Source organism: Pecten maximus, chromosome 13 (genome assembly GCF_902652985.1).
Source record: "Pecten maximus chromosome 13, xPecMax1.1, whole genome shotgun sequence".
NCBI classification, from domain to species: Eukaryota; Metazoa; Mollusca; class Bivalvia; order Pectinida; family Pectinidae; genus Pecten; species Pecten maximus.
In genome coordinates, this window is record NC_047027.1 from 19,452,818 (window position 1) to 19,480,230 (window position 27,413).

Here is a 27,413-nt window from a genome sequence, read left to right on the forward strand (position 1 = left end):
ACAGTTTCAAGGTATTAAACATCAAAATAACTATTCATTTCTTTGATTATTTGTTAACTATTACTTTCTAAATGCTTTATATATGTTATACATATATATAAGTATTAAATCAATCTGTGAAAGGAAACGATCACAAATCTCGGTCAAATCACATTCATTCTGACTGGAAAAAGGCTTGTACTTGCGTATAGTGCGCAATGGTCTTTTTCACTTGTCAATTTTTGAAAAAAAGTGCGCACTATACGCGAATATTTACGGTATATAAAATACTGTTTGATCGGCCTACTTACTTTTTATTGATAACCACGCCATTTCCATGTGTATTAGCACCGGAAGTTGGGCTGCGCATGTGCGTATAAAATGTTACTGTAACTGAGTTGGCGTTTGATCCGATTTAATAAAACTACTTATCCCATTCATGGTGAAGCACTCGAATAAAATAAAAACATTGTATAAATGAGTTTATGTATATCACAATTAGTTTTAATAGACATATTGGAATATTGGTTGTTAACAACAACTGTTGTTTATGGCAACATATCGTCAATAGCAACCACAGTTGTCCATGGCAACAATGGTCATTCAAGATCCAATACAACAATAGTTGTCATAGCAGCAAAATAGAAGAAAATCACCAAGGAATGTGAAATTGTACTGCTAAAGTGTCAATAGATAATGAGCTATATACAATGTACAATATATATATATATACTTATCATAACATACTAATCATAATCTATATGATTTTCAACCACAATTACATACATGTTTATCAACTAGCATTTCTACTATAACAATGATTGACTAGTAATCAGCATCAAGTGGTTTTAACCTCTAGAAATACACAAGGTAGATAACTCTAATTAATGATAAATTAATGAGAAAGTTGGAAAATTATGTTTTTTCAAAAAAAAAATGTCTGCTTATATTTTACTCATTAGTGTTTCATCAATGGTATTTTTCTAGAAGCATTTTTAAAATTCCAAATCTTTGCAAAAATGATTTTTAAATATTCACTCCATTTTTCACTTCCAGCATTACACAAGTTCAAAGACTCCAATTTAAATTATCATTCAACATAAAAAAAGCCACACAAATAAAACATTTTGAACTCGGGTTATAAATTTTGACAAAAGACATTTTTTTCAAAGTCCCCCTACAAAAATAAAAATGCCTGTTTATTGTAAAATTATCCCACTTGTGCAAGTTTCATGTATATAATTCGTAATTGGAATCTTGATTTTTCATTGAATACAGGAGAATACCAAAGAAATACATACAAGCCAATGTCATTTTCTTAAACAAATATCACACAGTCATAACAAAGTCAAATTACCCTCTATAACTAGATGAACAACTTTAATCTTCAATAATGTAAAAAAAAAAAAAAAAAAAAAAGGAAACGACACAATGATAAGATCCGAGCAATGAATACATTTCTTAAGAAAGTTTGTATTTTGAAGATTTGCAAGTTTTTTATTAGGGATCTGAACAACATAATCCACTTTTCAATTTATCTTGTACACCTTGTGAACAAATTCCAACCTTAATGTATATATCTAAGATGAGATATCCATTGAGAAATACAATATTCACTTCAACGGTCTTTAATACAACTTATACAATCATCACTGGTTTCTAACATACACCTTACACAATCCTGTTGTCTATTAACCCATCATAGTTGCCAAATTTACTGTCCTTTCTCTTGGTCAGGTTGATCACATTTGGACCTTTAAAAAGATAACTATATTTATCGTAAGATAATATTGACATCATGTGTACAAAGTAATGAAAATCATAACAGAAATTTTGATCTACAATAACGAAATGTCTGGGTTTATGTAAGAATTTTAGTCCTCTAGATTGCGGAATGCTTGTTGCATTTCTTCGTGGAGATCATCATAGTCGGTCCTGATTTTCTTTTCACCATCTTTTACTGGGTCCTGAAAAAGTGGTTAAAATTCCACAATGATATGAAGGCCCAAAGGTTTAGAAAAAGTGGCTAAAATGATAGCAATGCTAGCCTATAAAAACCAAACATCGTTTTAAATTCAGAAAATATAATTATTTAGTTATAAAGAGGAGCTTTAAAAGAAAACCCTTCTCATTTCAAGGATAACTTACTTGTTTTGTTAATACACAGCATTGAGGAGTTTCATTATACAACACCTTTTGAACAACTATAAGAGAATTTCTGCCAGTATTTATAAATGGAACACTTTGTGTAATGAGAAGAGTACTATAACATAATTTTTTTTTTATATATATATAATTACATCATGAGCAGCTATTTTTTCTGTTTAAAATAACTAACCTTGAATTTCATACTGCTAAGCTTGTATAGCACATCATTCAATTGTTCACGAATAATACCCCATGTGATTTTGTTTTCGCTCTGTGCTGTAGTTTCAACAGCATGCCGTGCCATGTCGTAGAAAGCCATAATGTTTTTCAGCATACCAACCGTCTTGTAAAATGGACAGAACCTAGAAAATTCAGTAAACAACATTTTGAGTAAAGCAATTTGGTTTGTTAATGTGAAACAATTTGTTCATTTACTTTTTTTAACATTTAATCATAAAGGCATCACAGGCTTACTGTGACTTTCTCTACCAGCAGGGACTTGTCTTATATACTAATTATACTATAATAAATCCCTCCAGCCAAAAACATTGTTACAAACCCCTGTGCTTCAAAGTGTCATCCAGTAACTGGTTCTGTCTCAAACAAGCCCCTCCATCCAAACACATTGTTACAAACCCCTGTGCTTCAAAGTGTTATGAAGTTCTGTCTCCACCCAGAACATTTTTACATGCTCCTGTGGTTGAAAGTGACGTCCAATAACAGGCCCTGCTAAAACAAGCCCCTCCACCCATAAATGTTGTTTCAAGCCCCTGTAGTTGAAAGTGTCATCAAGTAACAGGCCCTGCTAAAACAAGCCCCTCCACCCATAAACAATTATACAAGCTCCCTGCATTCAATCACTTGTACTAGATAGAGATGATGAATGGAAACACTACACATGCTTCAAAGAAAAGAGTTAAACGTGAAATAATTAATTTAGAATACCTGTCATAGGGTGTGTATCCGTTCTGCTGTAAGAAGTCGTCCTTAAGAAGTTTGGCCACCTCCATGGTAATCTTGTCTGATTCAGCCAGTGACCCCTGCAGACCATAATAAAAAATTTATCAAGGGAGGTAATCAGTAAAGTATATTCATGTAAAAATACCGTAAAATGCCATGAAGTTCAATGTAATACCATACCGTGATGTCATACCATCAATGTCAGACAATGTCCAGGACATTGATGGTACGATATCAACGTTTGTACACAATAATGACTTAAAACTTGTTTTAAAGTTTTGGACAAATCCCTACATTGCTCACCAGCTATAAGATTTCAGACGATTCTTAACTTGCCTACAAGTTGTACAATTTTAGACAATTCATACCTTGCCCACTAGTTGTAAGATTTTAGACAATTCTTAACTTGCCCACTAGTTGTACAATTTTAGACAATTCTTACCTTGCCCACTAGTTGTACAATTTCAGACAATTCTTAACTTGCCTACTAGTTGTAAGATTTCAGACAATTCATACCTTGCCCACTAGTTGTACAATTTTAGACAATTCTTAACTTGCCTACTAGTTGTACGATTTCAGACAATACATACCTTGCCTACAAGTTGTACGATTTCAGACAGATCTTCTTCTTCCTGTAAGATTTCTTTGCACTGGAACAGCAATATATCAGTTTATAAGTTCAAAGAAGTCAATATAAGATCCAATCAAACTTAAACTGTTTTCAGACAAACCATTATTGAAACTCCATAATTATTTCAGTTTAAAATTCTTGTGAGGTTAAAACCACATAATTACTTCAGTATAACTTTCTTGTGAGGTTAAAATCACATAATTATTTCAGTATAACTTTCTAGTGAGGTTAAAATCACATAATTATTTCAGTATAACTATCTAGTGAGGTTAAAATCACATAATTATTTCAGTATAACTATCTAGTGAGGTTAAAACCACATAATTACTTCAGTATAACATTCTTGTGAGGTTAAAATTCCAAAATTATTTGAGTATAATTTCTGTACGTGGCGAAATTCATCTGGATTCTTCAGTATAATTTTCTTGTGAGGTGCAACTCACACAGTTACACTTAAGCATTTTTAAAAGCTGTACATACTTCTGTTTCTTTACACGACACAAGTATTACATACTACATCATACACTACATCACATAGGTAATTTTATCACACCAGATGTACCAATTATTATTTCCAATTTAAAATACAGAACACATGCAAAATGCTATAAATGTATTTTTTGACATACTTGAATAAGCCGACTATCTGTTGGTGGGCTAAAATAGATCATTATCCAGATATATACATTTATATAAGACTGACTGATACAGAACTGATAGTTCAATGTAGGCATACAGAACTGACCCTGAATATTGTCAAAGATCTATACACTGGTATGATCTTTATGGGGTTGTATCAGCCATGATTAATTTCTACTTTCATTTTCATGTATACCTTTGTTCGGAGAGGTGGGAAATCGGGGAAGTTTTTATCGTAGAATTCTTCGAGAGCCCTCATGTACTTGCTGTAACTGATGAGCCAGTTGATTGCTGGGAAATGCTTACGCTGGGCAAGTTTCTTCTCCAATCCCCAGAACACCTGTACAATACCTAGTGTTGCCGAGGTTACGGGATCAGAGAAATCACCACCAGGGGGAGACACACTACAATAAAATCAAACTTGTTTTGTAAAAACTTACAGGCTGAGCTCACAAAGCAGGACATGAAATGGTGGAGGGTGGAATGACAAAATCTTGATTGAATAGCCTGATGCCTTTTTATTTCCCAGTTTATCCTGCAGGAATCCCAGCAGGCTAACATACAGGTACTGGTAACCATAGATTGTTTATTTTTTGGGTTGATCACCCCATGAACAGTCAGGGTGGCTGTCACATGTCATCTATGACAATTATGGTAAAGTGTTTTGACCAACAGAGATGAAAATGGACTAAGGGCAAAAAGGCTGAAAATTAGATTACTCAATCTTTCAATGGGAAAAATTACAAGTTTACATTACACTGATATTCTCAAAAAGGCTGAAATCAGCCAATCGGCTGGACATTTTCATCTCTGGACCAAGGACAAAAACACAGACTGGCCCAAAACTGTCACCTGAGGTGACAGGGCTGGCGTTCTAACCAGCGGAGCTCTTGCTGCCCCTTGGTAACCATGGACTCAAATTCGCGGCGAAAGGTCTCACACAGAGGACAACTCCATCAAAATAGTATTTTCTGACATTTTTTTCATTACCTGAAGACATGGATGAGCTTATTACCTGGCATGGACTCATTGATGTAAAGACAAATTTAAGATTTTGAAATCAACATGCATATATTGTATTCAAAGTATTTTACAATTAACATATAAATCAAGGAAAATCTTCAAGAGAAAAATGTCTGAAAGTTAACTTTACCATAGCTGTACAGAAGTAATTTCTGTGTGCAAAATTAAAATTGTATCAAAACAATGAAGGAACCTTCCTTTCTGCACAGTACAGCAGTGTTCCGTAACTAAGGTTAACTTACGCTCCAACAATACTGACGCTGCCCTCTCGTTCTGGGTTACCAACACACTTGACGCGCCCCGCACGCTCGTAAAAGGAGGCTAGACGGGCCCCAAGGTATGCTGGGTATCCTGAATCGGCAGGCATTTCAGCCAATCGTCCCGAGATTTCTCTCAAGGCCTCTGCCCATCTAGAGGTAGAGTCGGCCATCATGGAAACATTGTAACCCATGTCACGGAAGTACTCCGACAGAGTGATACCTGTGACAAATGTCAAGTTATAGTTTATAAAATCCTGCTCACAATTCTCACCGATTTATAGTATGCATTTTAATATTTTCATAGACTCTAAATATAACCTACCAGGACAAATTATTTAAAATACTATAATATCATGCTATTGCTAATTTACAGTAAAGTAAGTAATATTTGTGGAGGATTTAGTTTCGATGTATTTGTGCAATTAAATATTGAGCTAAGATAAATACAAAGTGAATATTGATACCATGAAACCATCAGTTACATAATATATATATGAATGGAAATGTTTACTTATTACAATTGAAAATCCACAATGTTTATAAGGTGTGATTGCACAAAATTTAATCCCTGCCAAAAAGTTCTAACGGGGATAACAGAGAATTATCTCTTTGCAGTATATATTCATGGTATATCAGGACTTTTTCTGGGGGCTTTTTGGGGCCGTTCCCAAAATTAGCAGTTTACTCCTGAAAAAAATCATTCCCAATTCACCAATTTTCTTCCCTAAATTGAGACAAAAAGGCCCTTTCGAATTCCCAAACCAGTGAGAAAAAGCCCCGTCTATGTTAGATTATCACTTGCTAGCCTCGATAGAGAGCGAAATAGAAGGTTTGGCCTGGAATGCTGTGGTAGAGTATTTAAAGACCTTACCTGTATAGATGGAGGCCTCTCGAGCAGCGACAGGCATGTTTGAGGTATTGGCTACCAGAGCTGTTCTCTTCATGATGGACTCGGGTTTCCCCTCTACCTCCATGGTCAGCTGTAAACAACAGAATCTTAATTACCCTACAGTCAACAACACAAGCTGTAAACAACAGAATCTTAATTACCCTACGGTCAACAACACAAGCTGTTAACAACAGAATCTTAATTACCCTACAGTCAACAACACAAGCTGTGAACAACAGAATCTTAATTACCCTACGGTCAACAACACAAGCTGTAAACAACAGAATCTTAATTACTCTACAGTCAACAACACAAGCTGTTAACAACAGAATCTTAATTATCCTACAGTCAACAACACAAGCTGTAAACAACAGAATCTTAATTACTCTACAGTCAACAACACGAGCTGGTAACAACAGAATCTTAATTTCTCAACAGTCAACACAAGCTGTAAACAACAGAATCTTAATTACCCTACGGTCAACAACACAAGCTGTTAACAACAGAATCTTAATTACTCTACAGTCAACAACACAAGCTGTAAACAACAGAATCTTAATTACTCAACAGTCAACAACACAAGCTGTAAACAACAGAATCTTAATTACTCTACAGTCAACAACACAAGCTGGTAACAACAGAATCTTAATTACCCTAGGCCTACAGTCAACAACACAAGCTGTAAACAACAGAATCTTAATTACTCAACAGTCAACAACACAAGCTGTAAACAACAGAATCTTAATTACCCTATGGTCAACAACACAAGCTGTAAACAACAGAATCTTAATTACTCTACAGTCAACAACACAAGCTGTAAACAACAGAATCTTAATTACCCTACGGTCAACAACACAAGCTGTAAACAACAGAATCTTAATTACACTACAGTCAACAACACAAGCTGTAAACAACAGAATCTTAATTACTCAACAGTCAACAACACAAGCTGTAAACAACAGAATCTTAATTACCCTACGGTCAACAACACAAGCTGTAAACAACAGAATCTTAATTACTCTACGGTCAACAACACAAGCTGTAAATAGCAGAATCTTAATTACTCTATATAGTCAACAACACTGACATGTGTACCCAAAGTGTTGGAAATAGAGGATCTTGAATATCAAGCTATCCTAATAACTTGACATGCAAAGACCCATTAGGCAAGCAGCTATCAATTTATTGGACAAGTTTAATATTGAAATTCAACATGACACAGTCATGAGTGTGAGATACTGTCTATCACCTAACAGTCATATGTATAAAGATATCATTAGAAATGAAAACTCTCAAAATTAAGTAATTTGATACAATCATTTTTATACTTAACATAGTGAAATGACAGCATATGACATCATAATAGTTTTATTACAGTCATGTCCTACAAAATTTATAAAATAGCTGTATCACATGGTAACAGCTTAAGTTTATTATGATACATGGTAATAGGTCAAGTTTATTTTTTAATCCTAATCAGAGGTAATGAACCACACTATATTATGGGATTTGAGCATTTTTAAGCTGATTATGTCAAGTATTATAGGGACATTAGAGACAGTCGGAGACATCAGACAGTCAGAGACGCCAAATGTCCAGTATTAGTTACATATCATGAGGTTTGCTAAGTCAGAAACAACATAGATAACATATGTCCAATATTAGTTACATATCATGAGGTTTGCTAAGTCAGAAACAACATAGATAACATATGTCCAATATTAGTTACATATCATGAGGTTTGCTTCGTTGGTGAATCAAATACAATTTTCTCTTACCTCTGGGAAATCTCTCAATACTTCTGACATTTCGTTTCCTCTCTCCCCACATCCAACATAAATAATGACATCACTGTTGGAATATTTAGACAGAGATTGGGAGATGACGGTTTTACCACAGCCAAAAGCCCCAGGGATAGCTGTTGTTCCACCTTGTACACATCTGACAATACATAAGAAAACCTACATCACTACAATCCTCTAAAAAAAACTTACAGTTTTATAAGTATTCTCAAACGTATCTGTCTACATATTTACTAATGAGGCATACCAAAATGCTCAAAGCATGTCTAGAAGAAGGGATTCCCTAGGGGGAAGTGCTTTAAATAAATGAAATGAGGGCCGGGATTCCCTTGGGGGAAGTACAGTACTTTAAGTAAATGAAAGGAGGGATTCTCTTGGGGAAGTACTTTAACCAATAAATGAAATGAGGGATTCCCTTGGGGGAAGTACTTTAAATAAATGAAATGAGGGATTCCCTTGGGGGAAGTACTTTAAATAAATGAAATGAGGGATTCCCTGGGGAAAGTACTTTAAATAAATGAAATGAGGGATTCCCTTCAGGGAAGTACTTAAAATAAATGAAATGAGGGATTCCCTTGGGGAAGTACTTTAAATAAATGAAATGAGGGAATCCCTTGGGGGAAGTACAGTACTTTAAGTAAATGAAATGAGGGATTCCCTGGGAAAATCTATGATGACATACGGGAAGAGAGCATCAAGGACACGTTGACCAGTCAGCAGAGGATGATTTCCGGCCAGTTTTTCTGTCACTGGACGCATCTCACGTACTGGCCACACTTGCAACATAGTGTATTTGTTTTTACGTCCATCAAATTCTGTCTCCAGGACAACATCCTGTAATGATACAATAGATCAGGTTAGAGGTCATGTGATCCCATTCAGCATTTTGATTCATAATGATATTCATACATAAGCAGGAATATTAACACTACATTTATAATATTTCATTAATCTTTATTTTTTTAGTTTGTTTTTAAAATTCAAAATTTGTCTTGTTTTGAAAATCTTAAGTATTGTCGTTGCCTTTAAAAGATATAATTTTGTCATCCCAAGGTTAGCTAATACCCCCCTGTATATAATTTTGTCATCCCGAGGAAAGCTAATACCCCCCTGTATATAATTCTGTCATCCCGAGGATAGCTTATACCCCCTGTATATAATTCTGTCTTCCCGAGGTTAGCTAATACCCCCTGTAGATAATTCTGTCATCCTGAGGTTAGCTAATACCCTCTGTAGATAATTCTGTCATCCTGAAGTTAGCTAATACCCTCTGTAGATAATTCTGTCATCTTGAAGTTAACTAATACCCTCTGTATATAATCCTGTCATCCCGAGGAGAGCTAATACCCTCTGTATATAATTCTGTCATCGTGAGGAAAGCTAATACCCCCCTGTAGATAATTCTGTCATCCCGAGGAGAGCTAATAACCCCCTGTAGATAATTCTGTCATCTGAGGTTAGCTAATACCCCCCTGTACATAATTCTGTCATTCCGAGGTTAGCTAATACCCCCCTGTACATAATTCTGTCATTCCGAGGTTAGCTAATACCCTCTGTAGATAATTCTGTCACCCTGATATTAGATAATACCCTCTGTATATAATTCTGTCATCCCGAGGTTAGCTAATACCCCCTGTAGATAATTCTGTCATCCTGAGGTTAGCTAATACCCTCTGTAGATAATTCTGTCATCCCGAGGAAAGCTAATACCCTCTGTAGATAATTCTGTCACCCTGATATTAGATAATACCCTCTGTATATAATTCTGTCATCCTGAGATAGCTAATACCCCCCTGTATATAATTCTGTCATCCTGCGGTTAACTAATACCCTCTGTATATAATTCTGTCATCCTGAGGTTAGCTAATACCCCCTTGTATATAATTCTGTCATCCTGAGATAGCTAATACCCTCTGTATATAATTCTGTCATCCTGAGATAGCTAATACCCCCTTGTATATAATTCTGTCATCCTGAGATAGCTAATACCCTCTGTAGATAATTCTGTCATCCTGAGATAGCTAATACCCCCTTGTATATAATTCTGTCATCCTGAGATAGCTAATACCCTCTGTATATAATTCTGTCATCCCGAGGATAGCTTATAACCCGTGAATAGTTGAGTTACATCATTTGACCAAAACTGAACAAAATTGGTCAAATAAATGAAGTGTTTGGACCCTTTATCAAAAAACCTGTTTATAGTGATCAGTTACTATGGCAACCAAACCTTTGATGAAATAAATAAAGTCACATGCACAACTATATATGGTTCTTTATAACTGTGTGATGTATCATTGAAATTGCGAAGTTTAGGAGGAGTCTTTTAGACAACATCTGGGGACGACGACAGACAGAACAGTCAGGGTGATTCCAGTATACCCCCACCACCACAGTGTGAGGACTTCATAGTCCTGAAGACAGATTACTAGAAAGGTACTTACATTGACATCATATGTACCCGGGTCAGCAACCCAAGTGACTGTGCCCCTGGCTTTTGGAGGCAGCATAATCTTGTGTTTAATGAGGATATTCTCATACACCACGCCGTAGATATCTCCTCCAGTCATGTGACTACCCACCTGGAAATGTAAAGCTGTCAATGTCAAGGTCACAAACACAAATTAAAGGAATTAATATACGCTTTAAGCATGTTTTCTGATCCCAAATTATAAAAGTGTATGCATATTTGAATGAATTTTGAACAAAAATTTGTTAAACTCGCTAAACATAAATTCATTTTGATATAGTCATAATTTTATTTTTCAAATTTGCGACTTTTTAAAAGTGATGTTAAAGCAGATATGACAAGTACACCCGTAATTTATCTATTTTATTTGATAATTTAACTCATATTTTGGGTGTACTGGGGTACTGTTTAATTTGAGCTCTCATCAGTACTTAATGGCAGGTGTTTCATAATGTGGCCTGTTAGGTTGACTTGAAAATATGTACCTGTAGGATATTATCTTCATCAAGATACTTTTTTTACATAAGGATATTATCTTCATTAAAGCTCGTTTTACACATAACTGACATTTTGATAGATTTCAAAATCAAAATGCGGAGATCAAACTCAAATGTTGCAGCCATTTTGTTACACTATTTTCAATTAGTGACATAAAAGTCATTGTACATGTCCATCGTATGACATCACAATCAATCTCCAACTGGTCCACCCAATGAAAAAACGCTCCTTGCATGGGTATATATTACACTTAGTGAAATTCAAACTTATTGCGGTGGTGACTTCACTGGATAAGGCCAATTTAATTTACCCTGATGTTTCCGAAAGGTTCAAACTCCCACTTGAGATCCCTGTCTAAGGCTGGAGTGTTAACTCCCTTTGGGATGTAGATACTCTGGGTCAGTTTGGAAATCTCTTCCAGGGGTCTCTGAATACCTATAAAAATCAAAACAAAAACATAATCATTAGTAACACTGCGCCACCCTATGCCACCTTACACTATACTCTCCACCATATTGTACCACCCTGTGCCACCCCATGCCACCTTGCGCCAGTCTCCACCATATTGTACCACCCTGTGCCACCCTATGCCACCTTGCGCCAGTCTCCACCATATTGTACCACCCTGTGCCACCCTATGCCACCTTGCGCCAGTCTCCACCATATTGTACCACCCTGTGCCACCCTATGCCACCTTGCGCCAGTCTCCACAATATTGTACCATCCTGCGCCACCCTATGCCACCTTGCGCCTCTCTCCACCATCTTGTACCACCCTGCGCTACCCTATGCCACCTTGCGCCACTCTCCTCCATAGTGTACCACCCTATGCCACCCTATGCCACCTTGCGCCAGTCTCCACCATATTGCGCCATCCTAACTTGCGACACACCATGAAACTATATAAAGAGCTGCAAACATGGCTCACTTTACTTCTGATCGGTTGCAACTTCATCAGTTTAAAAGGGCTGATTAAAAGTGAATATTTCAAACAGTTACTTTGAATATAAAACAAAAAATTGTACTGTATATGTGAAGTTCTGTAAAGGTACTGTTTTGTGTGCTGAACCTACAGTAGGCCTTGGGAATTTGGACAGATATTTCTTTGTGTTAATGACTATGGTATATAGCTGTTTGTTTTTTTTTATAATAAGTCTAAACAAATGCTACATTTGTGGGTTATTTTGTACTTGGTATTTCTTCTGTTTATTGTTGACACCCACCATGCAAACCTTGGTTATATCGGGATTAAGTCACATTTTCAAAACGACACTTAGCAGGTGACAACAGAACACCAACAAAATAGGACAACATACAAAGTTCAACTTACCATCAAAGAAAGGAAAAGATACAAAGTCCAACTTACCATCAAAGAAAGGAAAAGATACAGAGTTCAACTTACCATCAAAGAAAGGAAAAGATACAGAGTCCAACTTACCATCAAAGAAAGGAAAAGATAAAAAGTCCAACTTACCATCAAAGATACTGGCCATGATTCCGGGTCCAAGCTCCACTGACAGGGGATTGCCTGTCCTCAGTACAGGGTCTCCTACTGTTACACCAGCTGTTTACCAGCTAAGGATCAACTCTAAATAGATTTTTCCCAGAATTACCTCCCACAAGATCATCCCTAGTAACAGGTCTCATACATCTAATCATTTTACTATAAATAGATACATGTGACACCACCCCCTCACTCATTCATTTAAGTTTAAAGAAACTGAACTTTATATAAAACTAAAGTTTTCACAACCCGAGAAGTGATATTATCTGATAGTTAATCTGGCATATAAGATCAAATCTGTACTCAATAGGCAGAAACCCTTAAAGTGGACGGGAAAACCCCATTCTGGGGAATTCCCACTTTTTTACACCTGTGTTATCCTACCCTAGTCTATTTAAAGAAGTAATTTTTTTTTTTTTTTTTTTTTTCAAATCTGAAGGCCTACATGTAACTTACTTTATTCTTGTGTATAAGATGTACCTATTCCATATTAATATGCTAATTACTCCGGAAAATACCTTACTCTTCATTATCATATAAAGGAAGTACATACATGTATTTCATAAGTTAATCACTAAATTAATTAAACACAGCTGAATTACTTGTGTAATAGCAGGTGGTTAACTGAATAACTTGTGTAGTAGCATCTAGTTAACTGAATTATTTGTGTAATAGCAGATGGTTAACTGAATTATTTGTGTAACAGCAGATGTTTAACTGAATAACTTGTGTAGTAGCATCTAGTTAACTGAATAACTTGTGTAATAGCATCTAGTTAACTGAATTACTTGTATAATAGCAGATGGTTAACTGAATAACTTGTGTAGTAGCATCTAGTTAACTGAATTACTTGTGTAGTAGCATCTAGTTAACTGAATTATTTGTGTAATAGCAGATGGTTAACTGAATAACTTGTGTAATAGCAGATGGTTAACTGAATTATTTGTGTAATAGCAGATGGTTAACTGAATAACTTGTGCAACACAGCAGATGATTGGCTGAGTAAATACCTGTTATAAGAATTTAATTTTGTAGATCATTTATCAATTACGGCCATGTTGCTGTGATAAGTGATATATAAGAACTGCTAACGGATGATCGTAATTATTACAAAATGCCTTAAAAATAAATTGAAGGATACATGTTTCCTCGTATACTTGGATGGTGGCCATGTCACCCTCCAATCGGATGATTTCTCCTACAAGCTCGTCGTGACCAACACGCACCAGTTCGTACATAGCGGCTCCTGCCATGTTCTGAGCAGTGACCACTGTAAAATAAAGTTGAATACATGTAAAATACCAGATAAACATTGACTAACTCTAAAATAACATTATGTTTATTTGTCATAAGTGATAAAACATATCAGTCAGGGTACTTATAAATCAAACTTTCAAATATTAAGTTGATGTGGTTTGGGGAGAGGAGAGAAATTTCTGGATTTTTTTTAACCTTTTTAACTTTTTTTTGGACACAAAATAACACTTCTATAATATCTCCAAACAGGTAGATATACCATGTATTATTTTTTGTAAATCTGTCTTTTTCTCATAGTTATAAATTGCTTGTTTGTGTTTGTGGCATTCTTATTTTTCAGTTCACAAAAAACAATTAAGCATTGATAATGTTTTTTTTATGTAAGGCCACAATTTCTCAATATTTAATTGATTTGAAGTATTTTTCTATTAGACTTTCTCTTTCCGTGTATTTTTTTGTTATGATCCTCCAGAAAGGTGTGCTTATTATGTACTGCAGCTATACTTATTTCAGGACTTCTTGGAACACTCAGTTTTCAGTGCATAACCAATTTAAATGGGACAAAAATGAGTTGGATCAGTGATTTTATTTGGTATACATACATTTTTGCAGATTACCCTCCTTCCCCTGGAGAAATTGTGCTTTTCCCCAATTTTCGAGTACATGTACATATATATTTTCCCAATCAGAAATTGTAAGTTTCCTTGTGTGTAATTTTCAATTAATATGAAGAAATTTTCAATCATAATACATTTCACCTAATGATATCACAAGCCAATGTTATAATTCTACTAGTCCCTATTTTATTAATGATAGCTACAATATGCATATAAAATATTTGATGGTTACGGTAAACCTTCGGTTAGTTCGAACAAAATTAAATAAATATTGACGAACCTGTTCAAATTTTTCGAAATTATGCTTCAGAAAATAAGCGCTAGTTCAAACTATCCAAGTCCATATCGGCGAAAATCTCGGCAGAGTAAAATCATTAGACACAAACACATCCATTGTAAATCTGATAATATATTAAATCACAGACGCATTCTAATGATCATGCATGCAATCTAATATCCTAAACGTGCCTGTTGATCAAATAGTGTCAGTAATAAATAGCCAGAGTTCGAACTATATTACAAGCTAAACAATTATCGTTTTTCTAGAAAATAATGTGTGTTCTAACTATCCGCGTGTACGAACTAATCGGAGGTTTACCGTATGTACGAGCTTGGAGAAAGTACCATATTACCAAAAGTTAAGAAAATACCACTGTATATTGTACTATTTTCGCAATGGAAAATTAAAGGTACAGGCCCCTTTGCAATATAAGGTTAAGATAATCACTGCACACACAAACAATAATTAAAGAGGACTGAAAAGGCAAGAGCATGTGTACTTTGTAGTGCAATACATATAGAATTTAGCTATATGTTATTTTTTTATTGAAATTTGCTAAATTTGATGTTTTACAATCGTACCAGGTCCAGAAACTGCGAACACATGTCCGAACAGGGACTCCTTCTCAGCATCTCTAATTTTGGGGAGTTTCTGCGCTCTCTCGTAAGCACCAGCCTGCAAACACATTAAAAATAGCAACTGATTAGAGAAAGATTTATTCATACATAATAAAACAACATATTCAAGTCTTTACTATACATATTGATACAACATTTAATCTTTATAATTACTGAACTAATTCTGAAGTTAACTTATGTTAGGGTAGTCGGATCCCCCATTCACAACAACTGAATGATGATGACCATTAAAGCATACTACAGCAACATTTTCTTGCATTGATGTAATAACAAGCCTGACACTAGTCCTGACACAGTCTAGTGATAATATGCCGGACTACGAGGCAGATGGTCACGAGTTTGAATCCCAGCAAAGTCTAGTGGTAGAATGCAGGTCTGTGTGACAGAATGGTCATGAGTTTGAGTCCCTACGTACACAGTCTAGTGGGTAGAACACAGGTCTGTGTAACAGAATGGTCGCGAGTTTGAGTCCCAGCACAGTCTAGAGGTAGGACGCAGGACTATGTGACAGAATGGTTGCGAGTTTGAGTCCCTACACAGTCTAGTGCATGTGGTAGAATGCAAAGCTACATGACAGACCATTATGGTCTTGAGTTTGAATCCCAGCACATACACTAGGTGCTATGTTGTATCCTAGAACAAGATACTTTACTCCATTGTGTTCTAGCTATATAGGTGACTATGCTGTACATGGATACATGGTAGGGCAGTACAAGAAATATCCTGTGTAAGCTGTTAGCTCAGAAATGGCAGCTCTGTATGCATGCTCCTGAGGGAGTTGGCTGGTTGTTATAATAAATGTTAAAATAATCATTCACCCAAGGAATGAGAGGAATAACTCTTCCTCTTTTATAACAGCAGTTGAAATTGCAAACAAAAAATCAATGATGACATCGATATCGGGCCATTCTCATATTTGAGCATATCGTATAGTGCACACACGCATGGGTACATGTATAATTTATAAATCAGCTTGATCTAGCTAATACAGGTGATGACCAAGCAGCAGAAAGTCTGGCAACATCAAACATATTAATATTACTGATATATATATACCGTATATATCAAACACATTATTGATATATCAGGCTGTTTACAGAGCTACAGATATACATGCATGAACAGTATTTTCAGTAGATTCAAATGATCAATACAACCAATTTACATGCTTAACTCTTTCAGTACCGTAACGTCAGCTAAAGTCAACATAATTTCTATAGCTCCCTCTTCCCCACTGTCGACTATGGTCAATTATCAGGCGAAGCTGATGTTTAAATGTTGATTTGTTAAAAACACAACCCGACATATACAAATATCCAATGCAATGACATATAAAGACTTGAAACTAACATTTTGGTTGATAAATCCATATTTAATTTGTTCAGGTAACTTTTTTCCACCAAAGTAACAGGTGATATTTTCTCAAAGGTTTTAATGTAAACAATATCGCGGCTTGATTGCTATATTTTCATTTTAGATATCAGTGTCTAGGACGTTTCATAGCATTCAATACGATATCTAGATCTAATTTAGTTAAATATTTCTCAATAATGTCCCCAGATTCATACACAAAATACATATTTTTTTCAAAAGCTTGTGTTTTCACTAAAAAAACAAAAGTTATATACATTATTAATACAGCATTCATGAATAACAAGTCAATTCACATTAAAAAGAATCAGATATTTTTTTCTAAATCCTGAATGCAAACACTTGAGAGCATAGTTAAACTATTTTTTACATAGATATAAATGTTTTAACCTTTTTTTTTGTATATATATTTTTAAACAAATACTACATTCAAGACAACTTAATAAGAGCACTTACTGTAAGGAAGAGGTACGGTGTGCATGATAATACCATGTACAAGGAAAAGTTTACTTTTGAAATCTTGGGGGGGGGGGGGGGGGGGGGAAATCACCATTTTTATTTTCACAACCATGCAAAGATCCAGAGTAGAGATGTACATGTGCTTATATAGGGGCCGGCCTAGCTAGGTGCACTTATAGATGCTAATACAGTATTAGTTATCTGATCTTATTGAATTCATCTGCCCGGTCCATATTCACAGAACACAAGAAAAGTTCAAGGACACCAGTATTTCAATGACAAAATAAGTTATCTTCTATTTTTAAAAATTTCAAATGATATACATATGTTAATTTGTACTTTAGAGGGGTTTTTTTTCATTATATCTGCACAAGTTCATACATGTAGCCCATAAGCCATATCTCTAGGGTAAAAGGAACCTTTTATTTCATATTCATGCATAAAGTCTTAAGCTCATCCAACACATGCATTCCTTATACATGTATATTGGTGATAGGTAGAGGTCACTCACAACGACTTATATATATTTCAAGTCCCTGATTCCCGACGGAGCCACAGTATAAATTGCTGTGTTGCTACCTACTAAAGTATTGTCCAACCCTAAACTGATAAACCTGACCTAGTTATCTCTATTTGTACCCAAAGCTCGTCCAGGGTGTCCCCGAGGTTTATATCTGAGAATTAGATGCTACCTGGTAAATTTGGCAATAGGAAATTATCTTTATTCCAAAATTTAATCAATTACCTCACCTTTCCCTCCTAAGAGTTAAGTGTTAATTTTATTAATAAAATATTCTTATTTATTTATTTATTTTTGAAAATTATTATTTGCTTTCTTCAAATTGTATGCTTGAAATCAAACAGTTTACTCTGTTTTCTTCTCTTGAAATTAATAATTTACCTATGAGATGAACATTTGCATTATATAGTTTTTATAAAATTGGCTTTAATTTGTGATCAGACTGTGTAAGGTGTACACGTAACATCAAATTCCAATTGGAAAATATGTAACATTTCATATACATTTAGAAATGTGTATTGTAAAACTGTGCCGCATTTTTTTTTGCGTAATATTTAATTGCCTTTCTATTTTACACTCAGAACAGGAATCTGTAGCTTTCCACATTTATTTTGATATATCATACACATTTTTATCAACAAAAATATCACTTGTGCCACACACTTATAAATATGGACAGGTGTACAATAAGTGATTTTAAAACTACATGTATATAAATCATTAAGTCTCTGGTTGAATTATTAACATAAACAAGATCGATGATAACATGGATTTTCTTTAATGTTAATTACAGAACGGTCTATCATAAAATGACAGAGACTACTCTTTCAGAAACAGTGATTTATGGATCCAACTTACTTCATGAGATGAGTTTCAATTTTACGTCTGTAACGGGGTATAGCATGTTGTCAGTAAAGAAATATTACTAACACTTATCTAAAATTATATCATAATTAACTCAATAATAAGTTTGCACACAGGCGTGAATGTTATGTAAAATAACTGAAAAGATTACAGCATTTATAACATATCATTTCTCAACTGGATACAGCACCCAAAACATTATCATTACTTTCATTAACCTGTCCCCTATTGATTGATTGGACCTTCCAGAAAGAACTGCAGGTTCCATTTTCTATAATTAATCCCTACACCAACTTCAATGTGTTGGGGTGTAAATGATAAATTCAGAAGAAAGGGAAATGCTATCCTATAGCTATCATATCAGGATTTTACCTTTGGATACTGGAAGGTCTACATATAATTTCAAACATATTTTTTATCATTCAGATATTGATTTAGAAGGCATTTCTAAACATTTATATCTGTAATTTTCCATTAATAGAAAGGGTAACATTTAGTCCATTCATTTCTGTTACACAGTTTGAATGCTTGCTTGATCCACAGATTCTATATTCTCAATCGTCACTACACGATTTATATAATCGATTATATAACAAGTGTTAACGGAACCTGTGCTTGAACAGGTTTTATCAGGAACACTGATATAGACTAACGTTACATGTTTGTATGTAGCTATAGGTAATTTACTAATTTATCATTTCAATACAATAAGTTTAGAAAAGTATTTGCTGAAGAATATAACATTTCAGGTAAAAACTGCTGTTGAAAGTCTGATTTTGCAATATATAAATTTACATCCGTGTCAATCATTTAATAAGAAGTCCCGTTTTCAAAAAATATCATATGAGGTCTGTCATAAGTATATTTTCGTCTGCAAATCACATGATCTTGCATCACGATTAGATTATTTGTATACTTCTTTGTCCAAGTGCCAAGTTTATACACAACATAAGGATATGACTTTCAGACTTCTCCAATATGCTAAAGAGAGAAAGCCAGCAACGCCACCCGGATTTAGTGACATTACATGACAGATAACTACTAGACTATGCCTAAGGTCAACGTGTACGAGGCGACCAAATTCACTACCGGTGTCGGGGTGCTTTCAAAAAAGCTTCCTTACTCTCTTTTCTGACAAAATAATAAATATTCTACATGCCAACTGAAATAGGATGGACATCCTAACAGTTCCAAACAAAATTTCAGTACAAACATTACACACAAAGTAACAAAAACAACGAGGAAAGGTTCTTACCATCTTGTCAACTTGTCGGTAATATTATCATGTGATGATCGATAAACTTCCGCACTTGCGCACAACTAATTTAAGTCGGTATATTTTACTTCCGGTTTTTAAGCGGGATCGAAGCACATGCGACGGCATAACACCTAACATGACGAGGTAAACAGAGGAAAAGCGTATCTATAAAGCTTTAACTCCCAGCTATTGCAGGTTTAATGTTCGATTCAATAACTTAATATTGCCACACAAATTTTCCAAAATAAAACCCGACCGGGCCGATAACGAACTTATCGGTACATGATCGGTGTTCACTCCCTTGAATCACAGGGGTTTGTAGACTAAGTTAATTAATAATAATAAAACGTAAAGTCGATATTAAAGGTGTTTACCACGCTAATAAGTAAATTGTCATATCATAACCAGCCTTTGACTAGTAAAAGTATTGAACACCTTTTTCGAGATCAATGTAAACAGTCATTATTAATTCCCCGGCCCTCGACTCTCATTTTATTCGTATCATTGTATTACAAACCCCTGTGCACGAACTGCTAAGATAATTGTATGTTTCATGGGACTTCTTACACTGTTGACTGTTGTTTTATTAAATTATCATATAGATTTCGGCTCCCTTTTGGATTGTGCCAATATTACGAATACCGACAGCATATGTTGATTTATACCTAATCTGAATGGTTCTGATGTATTAATATCGCCTAAAGCTGATTAACATATAGGTATATAGTAAAAAATTCGGACTAATTCATACCCTGCACTGCCTGATAAGAAGAAAGTTTAATTTTCTTGATTCTAAAATATATAAGTATTTATCACACTTTGCAAGCTTAAGTCACCGGTAAGAAGTACCCACATCAAATATATAGAGGTTACACAACGAGTGGTTGTTGGATATGGAATTTATTTCACACTCCTAAGTTATTTTTTAAAAGTTACAAAAGACACGAGCTTTAGCGAGTGTTTTTTGCAACTTTTAAAAAATAACTTAGGAGTGTGAAATAAATTCCATATCCAACAATTTCGAGTCGTGTGACCTGTTTCTACCACAATAATATCGGCTTGAATCAAAGAGAAACGTGGCCAAGTATAATTTCGCGTATGCAAATAAAGTGTACCGGTGACGTCCGGGACCCGGTGATGTGACGTCATTAGATTATTGATGACGTCAATAACAATTGCAGCTTGGGTCAAAGTTCACCGTGTTAGCCAATCAAAATGTGTACAGAGTTTATACCACGTGTGGTATAAACAGATTGTTAATCAACAGCTGTAATGATTAACTGATGGTCTGAGAGTTGAATAACACAGGGTATTGTGGTAGAAATACATGTATATATGCTACCGATGTTTGGAGAATCATTGAACAGCACTTTAAGTATCTGCTGTTATATTGGAAAAGCATTTGTAGCTAATTGACTACCTTTAAAGTAGTTAAAAGTGAAAAAGAATTTACTATTACAACAGTATTTTAACTAATTAAACGATTGGAAAGTGTACAGAGAAAGCCAACCAACATCTACCTGGATGGAAGCCACATGTATGGGTTTTTTCCCCAGGTATTTCGGTTTAATCCTCCCATAGTAAGACCCCCTAGGCTCTCACATATCCATCCGAGCCATCAAGCATGACTAATTTAAATTGATATACCGTAACTTGTTTGATTGTTGTACATGTGAAATAATAAAGTTTACATTTATGACATGCTGAACCTGCCAACCCTTAGCTAGACGTTTACAAATGCAAGTTGATATGATAAGGCCAAGACAGTAAAAGTAAGGTATGATAATGAGGAGCAACACACAGTACAGGAGCAGTACACTGTATTGCGCAATTTACCCTAATAGGCTATTGATTAGTAATTGCAAACATACAAACAGGCTAACAGCTTAAAAACAGACTGGACTGGAACGTACAGGAAGTGACATTCAACAACAACAGGAAAATAATATTAGAGGTTTTACACGACAGGAAACTTTTTACACTAGGCTGTCATGTAACAATATCCACCAATGTAATCAAGTGGAATAAGACCTCATATACGTATAGGAGTAGAAAATAGTCTAATAGGGTGACAGCTTTAATTAGTATCTTAGCAAGTGAAACAACATTTAAGCATATTTGGAACATTGTTGATAACACTAATTTCACTTAAAAATGCTTATTTTTGATGACTACATGGCCAGTGTCTTAAAATGTAAGCTGTATTTTTGGCTTGGGACATATTTCAAGACACTATAACCATGTATTCTCTATATATACTCAAATTGTCACTATAGTCAAGTACAACTAGGGGCCGCGATGGTTGAGTAGTTAAGGTGTCCCCATGCTTTATCACTAGACCTTCGGGTTCTCCAACTTTCCTCCACCTCCAAAACCTGGCACATCCTTAAATGACCATGGCTGTTAATAGGATGTTAAACAAAATAACCAGATATAGTCTAGTTATCATACAGCTTGATGTTATTTTTTTTATAATTTCAGGGGACAAACAGAATTGGGTGACATCACCCAACATAATTTAAAGCAGCTTAAAAGGCTGAATCAGGTGGTGTTTCCAGTTACGTACAATGACAAGTTTTACAAAGATGTCCTGGAAGTTGGAGAATTAGCGAAACTAGGTAGGTACATCTGCATTCACAGAATGAAATGATAACCTGGGCTTTTTTAGACCAGCTTCTTTCTTTCTTTCTTTCTTTCAAGGATCAAAATTTGATACATTATAAAGAAAAATGTGACTGTCAGATATAGTTTTCATAGTTTGTTTTGATTATATCTCCAAAAGCAAAGCTAGTGCTACATTTTGAAACAAAATATCAATATTTGGTACATAAAGAGGTCACTTCAACTGTTGCTTGTAAACATGATCACACTCAATTTACTAGGAAGAGAGCAGAATTGGTCATATGGTTTGTCTCGTAAAGGAGTCATTTACTTCCGTCATAAAGAAAACATTTTTCCAAACAAGTGCATATAGCTGCCATGTATGTACATAAGCTTGTGTTTGCAGGTCATTTTCCCAAGTCTAGAACATTTTCCTAAATAGGTTTATTAAAGTCTAGAACATTTTACTTGATGGTTTTTTAAAGTCTAGAACATTTGACGGTCAATACATTAAACCATTTGCATCATTTAAGTGACCAGTTTGTTTCAATTTTACATGTATGTATACATAAACAGATAATTCTGATGTATCTGGTAAGTGCATATATAGTCCCAATATGACCAAATGGCACCATCTGAAGTTTGAATGTCAATTTTTGGGATGCCCTTATTTAATTTGCCTTAAAACTCCCTAAAGCGACTACTTTCGTAGTTGCACATCACATATGGTCCAGCTACTTCACTGCCAAAGATATTACGTAAAGGACCGAGTGGTTTCCCAATTGGGTTACAATCGATAAAAAATGAATTAGATCAAGACACCATCAATATCACATTTTATATAAGTTTCTCCTTGTGATTTTAACATTATAGTCACTTTAATGCACTGTATGATATATTCATGTTCAAATGAGTACCAAGTAGTTACAAATAGAATGATCACAAATATATAGATTTTGTTGTTGTTGTTTCAGCCTACTTCAATGACATAGTGGTTGGTGCTGTATGCTGTAGGATAGATGTATCTGATGGTCAACGGAGATTGTATATAATGACATTGGGCGCCCTGGCTCCCTACCGCAGGCTGGGAATAGGTAGGACTACATCGATTAGACATCTGTGTTACAATCCCAATTGTAACTTATCTAAGGATCTGATACCCTGCAGGGCTTTGTTTGGTTCTTTGCAGTGATGGTAAAATATCTTAGATCGACAAAAAAGCCTGATAAAGTCATGGTTAATCCAATGGAAAATTACCAGTTACGGGTCTGGCTATCGGAGGGTGGGGGAATCTGGTCAAGTCTGGTTGTATGGGCCCATTTAAATCGGAGATATATGTTTGGAGATGAATTTCTATGTTATTTGAATCTCTTGAATCGTAGTATGAATTTCAATCATAAATATTGACATTTGAAGCAGAAAATCATGTCCATATTTACAGATTTGTCTGATTTACAGTGACCTCCAGAAACTATTTAATACAGAAATGTTGACAAAATATTGCTAAATAATTGTAAAAGTTTGTTTGATCTGGTAAATTTGTCTCAATCACCAGACAGAATGTCCAGTTAACAATATTGAATTTGTACACGACCGTGTTTGGAATGTGCCCTCCTGTATCAAAGTTTTGGTTATTCTGGTAAAAATTTCAGTCCAGTTTGTGATACATTTTGATTATCTCCCTGCCCACTAAGCTAACCTCAATCTCTTGTCATTTGTCTAAAAAATGTATTATTTTTATTTCATTTCAGGGACTATCATGCTGGAACATGTACTGAAAATCTGTGATACTGATGGAAACTACGACAATGTCTTCCTGTGAGTCTTCAGCCCTTAACAATCCTTAAAATAATAAAACTCTAGAATATCAACTGTTTGTTTGTTTGCTGGGTTCATCCCCCATGAACAGCCAGGGTCATTTTGCAGCAGGGTCTCCTTGTAGTAGTTGGTGACTACCTCACTGAACAACATATGAGAGGAGCATGCCATTTAGAACAATTAGGGTAAAGTCTTGCCCATGGACACAACCATGACAGCACAGACCGGCCCATTTCTCATCTTCCTGAGAAACAATCGGAAAAGGGTAGGGAGCATCAAACCAAACACCTCGGATCTTCACCTGAGGTTATGTGGCTGGCGCTCTAACCAACTGAGTTATAGCGCCCCCTCTAGAATATCAACTAGTTATATTGAACAATTGTAATTAGCATAAGAAACGAATGATATAAATTGAAAGATTGATGATTAGCAATTCATTGTGAGAAATTTGAAATCGATAGATAAAATTTGGAGTCACTTATATTAATTTCATCTTAGATCAGCAGTGTATAATTATAGTCTGGTGCTCTAACATGGCACGAAATATAATCTCTTTCCAGATCGGAAGACTTTTCAATCATGTCCCCACCATGAAATGCAATAAATAGTGTTACCCATGTCTGTCCCGTCCTGTCATGTCCCGTCCTATTCCATCCTGTCCTGTCCTGTCCCGTCCCTTCTTATCCTGTCCCGTCCTGCTCCGTCCCAATGCAATGTAGCTAGCTAATCTCAGGAACTGCTGAGGTTTCGGGGTGTCAAGTGGCAGTGTGGGCATTTATGTTTTTATATAGACGTTTCTAGTTTAAAACATTTTGGTACATTAGTAATTCGTGTTGACGTCAATAAAAAGCAAAGTAAAATTGTAATTGTAAATGTCTGAAGTTTTAGCGAATCAATTGTGATATAATTATAAAAGTGTCACAATTTGTGAAATTCTAGTCCAAAAAAAGCTGCGCAATTTGCAAAATTGGTTTGTTAATATTTTGATTCCATTTCTGTTTCAGACATGTTCAAGTGAACAATGACGTTGCTATTAAGTTTTATGAGAAATTTGGATTTGAGATTGTTGAGGAGAAAAAGAACTATTACAAGCGTATCGAACCAGCAGATGCGTATGTGTTACAAAAATCCTTTCGTAATAAACCCTCGGAACAGGAATCGACAGATGTCCAGCAGGAAGCTTCCAAGTGAAATATGAATTCATTGAACAGAACTTCTAAATACTAGCATGTGATACAGCATGTATATTGCACAGATTGAAAGCAAAACCAGATACCTGGGAAGGAATGTGAACCAGAAGCTCATTAGACAGCATATATTGGTGTGATAATTTTCTTTCATCCTTAATATTAAATGATATTGAACAAATATTATTCTTTCTGAAATATTTATGAACAATTATAATTGTGTATTTTGAAAATGGTGTTTCAAGTTTACCATTTACAAAAAATGTTCCTGCAATTTGCCCAGGGTTGTTCGAGTAAAAGACATATGCCCCCACAGGGATGGCATTTTCGGCAGAAGATCTACCCATGAGTCTTGCATTTACTGTAATGATTTTGCTATCTGCTTCAATAAGCACTTTGTGTTACGGGAAGATACTTTTGGAATGAAGTTCTACAGAGATAAAGGTTTAAGTAGAAAAGTGAATGTGAGATTCCTGGAAAGTCGTTTGTCAATTTACTGAATATTTATAGAATAATTTACGAGATATGTTTCTATTCATTCACATGGAGAGTACCAAGTCAGATTTTATGAGAGAGAAAAACATGTTGTCTGTGAATATTTATTCAAACGAAATTAAATAAAGAATATTTCTCAGCATTTCTGTCACTAATTGTGAATATCACATAGTTTTCTTTCTCTCTACTGATGTGTAGTTAGATTTCTATAAATTTGTGCAAAATTAAATCAATATTGTATAATTCAGGGGAAAATCCCTAAACATGTTACTGTTGTAATAAAAATGACATACATTTATATATTGCCCGTCTAGTGATAAAACTTTACACAATTATGAAATGTTTGGTTGATTATGTACAAACTTACCATAATTCAACCTGTCTCACCAATATATACTATATATAAATTATGAACCAAATTTTATCACATTATATTTCAAATATGACAATTTCAAGCTGAAAAACCAATTTCAGAGTTTCAATTAACATTTCTGTATTTTTATTCCAAATTACTCGCAGTCAACACTATAAATGTAAAAAGTGTCATTTCAGACATTTTTTGCTCCTAGCTGATCTTCCCCTGCTATATAATTGATAACCAAAATGAAGCTGATAGATGGTATCTTAGATATCTGCTGTCTTCCTTTTACTAATAAACCTATAAAATATATTTAAATTGTGTAATTTTGTAATTAGTTGAAGTGACGGTGTGTAACTCTGGGAAGTTATTTCAATTATTCAAGGGGAATAACTCTATCAGTACTTACTCTTTTCAGGAAAAAGTAAACCTATTTAAGAATTGACAGGAATAATAGAATCTTACATAGGCTTGTGCCATTGGCAGGGATATCTGTCTTATGTTGACAAGTCAACTCTTACACAAGGGTTGTGATATCCTGTTCACACTTCATGCCTATATCAATATAAAAACATTAAAATGAGACCCAGTAAACCCTATGATGTGACTCTCCAAAGGATAAAGTTACTAATGATCTCTACATCCTTGTTTAGGTTACTAGTATAGTAAATAACATTGGGAGAAAATAGGGTTACGTTTGTGTACTGGTAATTGATAAGTTAAAATGTATATATGTTATATCTTCCTACAGTAGTACTAAATAATTTGTTTTATAAATTTCTTGCATTATTTGAGGTTTGAGAACATCATATCTTTGCACGTTAACCTCTGCAAATTGCATTTTAATCATGAATTGCATTTCAGTCATGACTAAATATTTGAACATTG

General features: G+C 34.8%; 2 protein-coding genes across 2 annotated transcripts; one reads left to right on the forward strand and one right to left on the reverse strand.

Annotated features, from left to right (window-relative positions):
• Window positions 1–461: 461 nt before the first annotated feature.
• On the reverse strand, window positions 462–20,135 carry LOC117341302 (V-type proton ATPase catalytic subunit A). Its single transcript, XM_033903157.1, has 15 exons — window positions 20,064–20,135; window positions 15,538–15,631; window positions 13,944–14,072; window positions 12,773–12,862; window positions 11,610–11,734; window positions 10,776–10,913; window positions 9,014–9,165; window positions 8,308–8,470; window positions 6,512–6,620; window positions 5,623–5,860; window positions 4,554–4,761; window positions 3,678–3,737; window positions 3,073–3,167; window positions 2,318–2,489; window positions 462–1,946 (listed from the first exon to the last, which is right to left on the reverse strand). Exons 1-15 carry the CDS (start codon window positions 20,064–20,066, stop codon window positions 1,854–1,856), a joined length of 1,869 nt encoding a protein of 622 aa, XP_033759048.1. The 5' UTR covers window positions 20,067–20,135; the 3' UTR covers window positions 462–1,853.
• Window positions 20,134–26,467, forward strand: LOC117341303 (N-alpha-acetyltransferase 50-like). Its single transcript, XM_033903158.1, has 5 exons — window positions 20,134–20,210; window positions 22,548–22,684; window positions 23,642–23,761; window positions 24,419–24,485; window positions 25,490–26,467. The coding sequence occupies exons 1-5, from the start codon at window positions 20,203–20,205 to the stop codon at window positions 25,674–25,676; spliced, it is 519 nt and encodes a 172-aa protein (XP_033759049.1). The 5' UTR covers window positions 20,134–20,202; the 3' UTR covers window positions 25,677–26,467.
• The last annotated feature ends 946 nt before the right edge of the window (window positions 26,468–27,413 follow it).